This window comes from Brienomyrus brachyistius, chromosome 1 (genome assembly GCF_023856365.1).
Source record: "Brienomyrus brachyistius isolate T26 chromosome 1, BBRACH_0.4, whole genome shotgun sequence".
Lineage (NCBI taxonomy): Eukaryota > Metazoa > Chordata > Actinopteri > Osteoglossiformes > Mormyridae > Brienomyrus > Brienomyrus brachyistius.
Window position 1 is genome coordinate 21043192 of NC_064533.1, and position 9508 is coordinate 21052699.

Below are 9508 nucleotides of genomic sequence, written 5' to 3' on the forward strand. Positions count from 1 at the left end.
CTTCAGGCCGGTCTGCACTGTGGTAAAAGTGTCCAGGCAGACCTGCACATCAATCCAGCTGGAGCTTAAAAAAAAAAAAAACAAAAGATGATCTTGATGCTAATGGTGGAGGCAAGCAAGTGCAAGTCCAAAATACTGCCACTCATATCCATCTATCCATCTATCTTCTGTGAGATTGATCCAGTACAGGGCTGTGGTGGACCTGGAGCCTGTCCCAGGAAGCACAAGGCTGGGATGGCAATCCATTGCAGAGCACACACGTTCTCACACTCTCACATGCGATCACACACTAAGGGGGGCCGGGGTGATTTAGAGACCTCAATTAACCTGACTGTGTATTTTCGGACAATGGTAGGAAACTGGGGTACCTAGAGAAAACCTATGTGGGGGGGGGGGGTGGGTGGGTTTGCAAACTCCAAACACAGAGAGTGGTGGGGGGGGGGGGGGGACATCCTCCCCCTTTTAGCTTTTTTGCACAGTTTTCAGTCTGCAGTGGGTGCTGTCATTCCTGCAGGCCACTGTGGTGGATGACCCTCTGGTAGTCCTCGGTGGGGGAGGTACCGTGGTCAGAGAGGTCGTACCCTCGCAGGTAGGGGTTGCTGGTCTGCTGTGTGAAGTAGAGCAAGTGCTTGGCAAACATGGGCTCCACCTGGAATGTAGAAGAGGTCAAGGATTACTCCTCAGATGGTTGGGGTTGGTCCAGCACTAGAGCATCAAATGTGAAGACAAATGGGTTAACTAAGCTAATTTAGATGAACTGGTTGACGTCAGTCTACTGTCCCTCTTCTGTGGATATCCACAAGCACTGTGCAGGTAATGGAAGATGTTGGAACCCTGTTCTAGAAGTTCCATAGTCCGTCCAACAGATCCGCTACACGTGATGCCCGTTTTTCAAGTTTCAAGGTGTTTACAAAGACGTCGTCCTGAATTCCTTAACCTGGAGTGAACAATGTGTCACATAACTTTCACCCCACCCTCCACGTCCCTTCATTCATGTCGGTGATTCATGTAGAGCAGCCTGTTAACCTGTCTGGCCCCCTCAATTCAAACTGAAAGCTGCGGCGGTCGAGGGTTTCCAATTGCATCATACATCTTCAGATTTGTAAAAAGGCTACTGTATGATTCTTTTCGGTTTTGACTCCAGATCTTTATACTAGAAAATTCTCAAAGTGTTCCATTCAGTTTAATAGACAACCAGGCCGTCAGAAGCCAGTGCCTGGCCAACAAACGGCCTTAGGTCCAAACTGCAGCAGGAGGGTTTATTGTTTGAGATCTTTCAACCAAACAGCAGTTAAGAATCATCGAAACCACTTTGCTGTTTAGATGTGTGAATCAGAAGGTAGCTTAGTTATCTAGGTCACAATCTCCTATAATGTTTTACAAATAATGTGTCAAACAGAATATTGCCAAAATGCAGCATATTTGCAAATTTGTTAAATACTATCAAATATGTGACCCGTCGCCACAAAATGAGTCTTAAGTCGCACTGGTAGAAATACACCCATAAGACTCATTTCGTGCTGATGGCAAATTGGAGATTCGTTAAAAGAACAGAAACTGTTTTCTGATGGGCCCTTTTACCCTTGATAGGTTAAAAATCAAAATTAGAATCTGATTCTGATCCTATCGAAGGTTAAAAAAACTTTCTTCTCTGTTGGGAGTGGAATTGCCCAGTTGGATCTCCCTCAAACCAGGGGAAAGCTGGGTCTCAGGAGACTTTGGTAGATGAGTCAGATGAGTCGCCAGGAACCCTGGTATTCCCAGAACACCCCCTTCCCAGAATCCCCTCAACAACTGGCATGACCAAGGTCTCTGATTGGCTTTGGTGGTTTGTGTAACCACAAGAAAAGTCATGTGCCCTGTACTCATTGAATTTTCATGCTCTGTCTTCTTTTGAATTAAGATAGTTTGCATCATCACTAATAAAGAGAAGGTGACTTTTTGGAAGACACCACAAAGGGGTTGGGGGTGTACCTGAACCGTGATCATCTTCCTCTGCCTCTGGGGGTCTGGGTACTCGTCCCCGAAGCATAGCACTACTTGGAACCTTGGCACTGGTCGTCCGTGATGGGCATAGCCCTGTAGTTCTTAAGAGTCAGGGAGAAGAAAAGGGTGCTTGAGAAACAGCTCTGCAGAAGGACAGTTACCTGGCTGCAGAAACGTACTTGAGTATCACAGAGCGTGGGGGCAGGCCTTTGCTCAAAAAGACGAAAAATATCATGCTGCTTTGAGGTGGTATAAAGGCAGACTAACTGGAAAGTCCTCAACAAATATTCAAATAAATCTATCTGTCACATGTTTAGTGGTAAAAAAAAAAAAAAAACACAAAGAGACCTAGTGGGTGGGGGCTGTTGATGGGAGTTCTTTATAACTGGTTACTGCAGGTCACATGACTAATCCCCTACATCTCCCTGCTAGCAACTTGATGACTACTACAACTTTTGTTCTTGTGTTTAGGGAGACTGAAAAGACTCTCTATTGATTCTCTGTTGAGTTTAATTTCCACATCCACATCTATACTCATCTAGGAGAAAAAGTAAGGACATAAATATAGACCTGGGGACATTAGCAGGAGAAATGATGCCCAAGTAATGTATAGATGGCAGCCGAATCAGATGTTCGTTTGGTACTTTCCAGGCAACGTTTTACAGGAAAGGTTGCACATACATTTCCTATGACTTCGATGAGACCCCTGGGCCTTGTAGGTGGGCTAGAAGGTTTTGTCTTCCTCTGGGGAAATGGGGAGTCTGGCTGTGGGGGTGGTGGAGTTCCCTCACCTGCCAGGAACTCCTGGGTGTCAAAGAGCTTGCAGGTCTGCTCCTTCTCCAGCTTGTTGGGTCTGTCGCTGTAGGGGGCCAGCGGCCCCTCCCAGTAGATGCGACTCTGGCAGAGGCGCTTGGCGTAAAGGCCGTCGGGCGCCAACCACAGCAGCACGCCGCGCTCCAGTGCCAGAGGAAGCCGCTCTGCGCCCTTGCGCTGTGACTGAGGGTACGGGAAGGGGAAGACCACCTGCTCCATGCCCCCGTAGAGCTTGTCCTCAGGGCAGGATGAGATACGACAACCTTCGGGGCTGGCGGTGGTCACCTCCTTCACCAGAGACTCACGGTAGAACAGGGAGATATGCAGGCGGCAGTCTGGGAGGAGGAGAGGAAAACAATGCTCAATTAGTGACATGGGGGGAGTAGGCCTTGACCAATCAACCAGCACATCACGCATCATGTGATACGGATTTATGCAGTAGTAACTGACCATCTAATTGGTCGATGTTTGATACCGTCTCTTAAGTAGTGTAAAAATATAAAGAGGAAGAATCATATGCAGATGAAATGAGAATAGCGTTACCAAACAGGGGACCGTTATATCCTGTGAAGTCATATTTACATTTATCCTACATAAGGGAAAAAAAAAGCCAAGGAATTAATTCACCCTGTGGTGTTCATAAAGGCGTCCCTATTCTCGATGAAACAACTTTTGTGTGTTTTATTTTTTTCCCTGCCCCCCCCCCCCCCCCCAAATGGTAAACAGTAACAGAAAGCATGCCAGTGCATCGGTTGGGAGCGGCCGGCCTGAGGATCTCCCATGCCGCCAGCAATGACTCACAGGCCCACGTGGTCGAAAAATCCCCAAGAAATATCTGGCCCCGGCAATCTGATCCATTTATAACAGCTGTTCATTGGCGGATTAATAAAGACTTTCAAAATGGGGAAGTTGTAACACAAAGAAGCACTATACTGCAGAAAGACAATCCAGCAAGTGTGCAACCATGACAATATATACCATTATGCCCGTTACTTCGGTCCCCTTATTAAATGAAGGGCCCTTTAATTGGTTACATCATCCTGGGGGCCTTGTAATGTATTTTGAGACGGGCAACGGGCGTCCTGAGGCACCCAAAATAGAAACGCTAATAATGTGTGGGAGACAATTATAAAAAAAATGCAGATCCAGCTTGGATCTCTAATAAAACATGTAAGAAACTGTATTTCATGTGTATACATGGATAATGGCTTTCTAATGTGTTCATATTAGGAGTTTGTATTTTTCCTGGGCTGTGCTGAGCGCATGTAGGAGACAGTCAGCCAGTCCCCATAAGAGCTGGATCAAACGTTAGTGTGTGCGAGTCCTCGGGGCGAGTCTCTTGGGGCCACTTACCAGTAAGGGCCATTGCTTCAGCAGACCTCATACTGGGGTCCAATGGGAACGCGGCGGGAGGCTGGGAGTCAGTCGGGGAGCAGGCATAGAAGGAGCCTGTGATCTGGTACCCTGTTGGGAGTGAACAGGGGCTCAGAGATTGATAATCCCCACAGTTCCTCTCAGTCTACACACAGGATGTGCTTTATCTCCCAGCCCACGTCACCGCAGCCTTGATGCAGCACCATCTCCAGGAGGCCTCAGGTGGAGAAAGAGAAACCAGCCTTTCCCAGTACATTGTGGGGTTAAATCCCACCCAGCACAGGAAATTTTATATAGCACATGTGCCACCTTCTTCTGCTTCGTCGATGGCTCTTTCTCCAAAGAGCGGGAGTCTGCCCTACTTATTATAGATTTACGGCTTATTTTCCTTCTTATGTGCTGGGTTGGATATATCTAGCATTCACTTCCACGCCCCTCTTTGTCGAATTCGTGAGGCCTTGTTAGTCGGACACAGCTGGGGGGTGCGATAGAGGCCCCAGGTGCAGCTGACCTCCAGCCGCTTGAGTTGTCATCTTTAGCCGGCAAACCGTGCTGTACGACACCCTCTGTGCTCAGAAGAGGAAGTGCTGCTTAAAATGCACTGAACTGACAAAGGCACTCTGTTTGCCCTCCCACCTCATGGGACGTACCCGCTCTTCTTGTTTTTTTTTTCCCCCCCTCCAAAACCCCCCCATACTGTGGAAGGGACTGATAGGGTCTCATGACTCGTAGGAGTCCCAAGCTCAGCTATCTCGCACATGCCTGTAAGAGCGTCCCCCAGTGGGGAAATAGCAGACATATTCTCGTACCATTCTCGACGGGCGGTCCTGGCCAGGGTAGGCTGCGCGGTGGGTAGGGGCACTGTCCGTACTGGAGATCTGGGTGTGTAGCCTGCTCCGGAACATAGTCCCTCCAGGGACGCTCATGAGACACCATGTAGTTCGAAACCTGCACAGATGGTCAATATTAATCAGCACCCTCTCAGCACCAGTACATGGCTTAAGCCAGCATTAGGGTCTCGTGATAAAAGGCCATCCTGCTAGGGACAATGCGAGAGCCCTTGGGGTGCAACCTAGCACCCCTGAATCTGAGTCTGTTGGACACAGAATAAACACAGGAAGTAGTGTCTTGATGACATCACATGCATCATAAAGTAATCACTGTAAATAAGAGCAATACACATTAAATTCTACAGAAAGCCAGAGAGTTTGCAAAGGTGGGGCCTAGGTCATGATAATGCCCCGGTGTCAGTTACAAATACATTTTTAATTAACCAAGAAGCGTACTGCATCTTTCACCTGAGTCTGAAGTGAGGGGAACGAGGGGTGGACTGGGTACATCAGGGGGTTCATATGAGTTTTGGGCTCCTCTGTGACAAACAGTTTGGACCCTGGAAGGGAAAGTGTGACCAGGTCAGTTTCTTGTAGAAGATGCAGAGCAAAAGCACCAAGGCAACCAGCACTGTCTGACAGCAGGGTTAAAAAGAGAGATGCATGGCAAGCAGGAAGGCTGCGAACACATTGTGGGCGTTTGAGCCTCTCACCCACCCTCCGCTGTTCGGGGGGGGGAGGCAATGTGTTCACTGAAGCCCTCATTAAAAGTGTGTGAGCATTTAGCACGTGCGTCGATTTCCTTTGCATTTCCTGCTTCGCGGAGCATGATGAGCATTTTGGTAGTGATACTACCAAGTAAGAGAGCACGTGCGACAGAGAGGGCAGCCAAAGCCTCCCGCTTCAGCGCGGGTTTATGCACGAGCTGTAGATCGTCCGGATGGCCGTCGGGCCTCCAGCCGTCTGCACATAACGGCTCGGTCGCAAGCGGCCGGCCAGACGCACGGTAACACAGACACCGGGGGTGGGGGGTGGGGGGTGGGGGCACGGTGAACTTGCCTTTCTTTGCGCCTTCTGGGATTATTTTGTAAACCTTGTACGGGTCTGAAATGTCCAACTGACTCCTTTCTACCAGCTCCTCAAAGTCGTTGCTTTTATTCAGAGCACATCGGAGCCGGGTTTTCCATGTCGGGGGGTCTGGCTTATCAATCCCCTCTCGAAATTTCCCCTTGAAGAGTGCCCAGGCCTGCAAGAACCCCCACCGGAGTAAGACAAGCAGGCTCCGATGCGGTTACACGCGTATCCTTCACATCCCTCCCGGCTAAAGGGCTTTCACTGGTGCTTTCCGTTCGCCAGCTTTGCAATCGCAGTGAAGTTCCCGGTATGCCGTCATACACTGACTAACTACAACATAGCTCAAGCTAAATTTCAGAAACAAAAAGACTATTTAAAAAATATGATCTCAAGGCTTATCAGATTAGGAAAATGCATAATCCTGTGTGTGTGTGTATATATATATATATATATATATATATATATATATATATATACACACACACACACAGGCACACACACACATTGTACACACATACACACACTATTATGCATTGAATTAATAAACCCAACAAGCAATTACATTAATATATACATAAATAATGGGAATATGGTCATGACATTTCAGACTATAAAACAGCGTCCTGTACCTTAAATAGTGCAGCATCCTCGTCTCTGTTATAGTCCTGTTTGCCCGCGTGCTTCCAAGGTATCCTGAAAATTGTTTTCTCGTCATTCTCCCAAACCAATCCAGGGTACTTTCCGCTGTCAACCTGATCAATCAGCCATTGTCTAAGCTTCCCATTGCCACAACTGACTGTCATGCTGCAGTCACTCTCTAAGTTCATCTCTGTCAAAACGCATGCAACAGAACGGGTACATCGTTGGTAACTGGGGTTACATTCACAGAACAGGTGAAACGTTCATAAAGACGGTACAGCACAAAGAACGTGTTACAGTACATTCAAAGCTGATTTCACCGTTATCTTTTAATTAGTAAGACAAAATTATTTATGTTGTTAAAACATGCTTCCTATCAAGGGCTAGATCACAGGTGATACGCTGTTAAAATGTTAGTAACAATTAGTTTTTGAATAGTAAAAACAATGATAAGTTTTACAGGAATGTAAGAAAATGACAAATTTTAATTCATAATTCAACTATATTCACGCTATACTATTATAATACAAGGCAAAACTCTAATCTGTACTACGAATAGATTCCATCTTAAAGTGCATTTTGAATCAAGACTGATTTTTTTAGTTTTAAAATACCGGTTATCAATCACAAATGGTGTCGGCGCTGTGAATCCTAAAGAAACTTAAGCAATAAGGCTCAGCCGCGCTTTCTTACCTTTGATAGCTGAAACCGCGCGAGTTCCGAAATCAATCACTCCGCTGCGCGAAGGAACATTTTCTTAAATAATTTTTATCGCTGGCTCGTCATTGTGGGAGGAGTTTCACATAAAGCTGTGAGCGCTTTAGGCTTCTCTGAACCTTATCGACTCTTAAACTCCAGTAAACAAGGGGAAAAGTCCCCTAAGAACATCAGAAATACACCGCAAAATAACACAGATCGGAGCATTCGGTTTTAAACAATAATGTACACGCTATTCAAACTAATTATTGCGAACCGTTTATTAGTTTGTAGTGTATTTTATTACGGTAAAAAAAAGTGTGTGAGTTTTATAAATAAAATGGCTCATCTTTAACCATAAGTATACAAACAATAGTATTTGTAATCACGGTTTATTATTTACATTTTTACAAACGGTCAGTCGGACATTTATGTAAAGAGGTGTTTTATTGCCGCTTGTCAGTGTCATCAGGGCGAAGATACGCTGAGGTGACACAGATTCAGACTGGAAAAAAAATACCGATAGTGTTGCCATCTTCTGGACATAGAGGGTAACTACACATACGCGTAACACACCTGACTGTAACACAGGTTGTTTTTGAAAACTATCTCTGCTTCATCGACAAAGACAATTAGCAAATTACACTGTGCGGACAAATATATCAAAACTGTCCAATGTGTGTTTTTAGAAATGAAACTGATTTTTAATTCTTTGACTATTCTCGAAATGTCGATTATTGTTTAAAAAATCAATATCAATACAGGTCTCGTTTGAGTTATTTGTAGGATTACAATTATCTTTAATTATTACCGAATGTTTAAGAGGTTAGAAACATTTCAAATGTAAGTGTTTTGTTTGTGGAGGCGACCAGGTCTGGTGTAATATTAAAAAAAATGCGTTTTATTGACACTTGTTCCCACGATCTAGCTAACCTATTAAGCTAGGCTATATAAATATGTATTTACAAAAAAAAGGTAATGTAGTTTAATAACTAATAGTAGTATGAAAATACGCTCATATGCAAACAGAAAATAAATGAAATATCTTGTAAATAAATTTGAGGCGAATGGATTAATTCATCCATTTTCTATACCAAATCCATTTAAGCATATAATGTATATTTTAAGCATATAATTTATTCATCGCATAACTTAGATTAATACCGAAGTTCATTAAAATATATTATGAATACTCCTGTAGAGTCAGTTTTTCTCACTTTTAAATCCCGTTATTCTGTTAGCTTGTAACAATTTTAACAGGTAATGTGTGAATTCATCCTTCTCTTTTCTAATCTGTTAATTTAAATTAATTAACGCTTTTATAAAGTCTGAGTATTTCGTGCAAACAACTCGACTGCATTTGAAACTTTCACACAGAAACCTGGTACACGCGTTGCACCGAAAACCCATTTGGAAAGGACCGGACAGCCACGCGAACCGGACCGTGCGGCACCAGGCAGGCTAAGAGGCGAAGGCTCAGCCTGCGTGAGACAGCGCGATAAATAAAATTACAATTAAAACGTGGGCAGTACTTAATCAAGTTCATCTTAGTCTAAACTAAACATGACGATCAACCGCAGAAACCTAGGGTATTAAATAAATGAATCGATATGGTGGCGGAGCAAACTATGGGCAACACAGGACCATTCCTTTATTTAAAATAAGCCCGTGTTTCTGGTGTGCCGTTGAGCGTGCCCTGTTTATGTGTACTGTCAAGCCCCTTTCAAGCATGGCCACCCTTGAACGTCACATTAACAGGAAAGTGTCTTTACAGCGGCTTACAAAGAGTACAAGGACGCTTCGGATATCGTGCAGAAGATCCCCGCCCGCCGATTCGGCTGCAAAGCCCATACCGTGAAGCAATAGACTGTCCGTAAAAACACCAGTATGCATGTGCTTTGGACTGGACTGGCCATCTGCTATAGCCTACCGGGCGTTTTTCCCGGTGGGTCAGCCAAAAATATCGTGGAGTACCCCCAACCCCCCTCGGCAACATTTAACGTGCCCAGCCCCCGGGCTGCATGTAGTTGACGTTAAAAATAGCGTTGTTAAATTATACCTACGCAACCCCGGTTTAGCAGCAATACCACCCGTTA

At 45.2% G+C, this 9508-nt stretch overlaps 1 protein-coding gene across 1 annotated transcript; it reads right to left on the reverse strand.

The window, feature by feature from the left end:
- Window positions 1-401: 401 nt before the first annotated feature.
- LOC125743587 (interferon regulatory factor 4-like) lies at window positions 402-7666 on the reverse strand. The gene is made up of 9 exons (XM_049015942.1): window positions 7410-7666; window positions 6707-6906; window positions 6063-6249; window positions 5472-5563; window positions 4983-5121; window positions 4153-4263; window positions 2778-3134; window positions 1975-2087; window positions 402-649 (listed from the first exon to the last, which is right to left on the reverse strand). The coding sequence occupies exons 2-9, from the start codon at window positions 6902-6904 to the stop codon at window positions 503-505; spliced, it is 1344 nt and encodes a 447-aa protein (XP_048871899.1). The 5' UTR covers window positions 6905-6906; window positions 7410-7666; the 3' UTR covers window positions 402-502.
- Between the last annotated feature and the right edge of the window lie 1842 nt (window positions 7667-9508).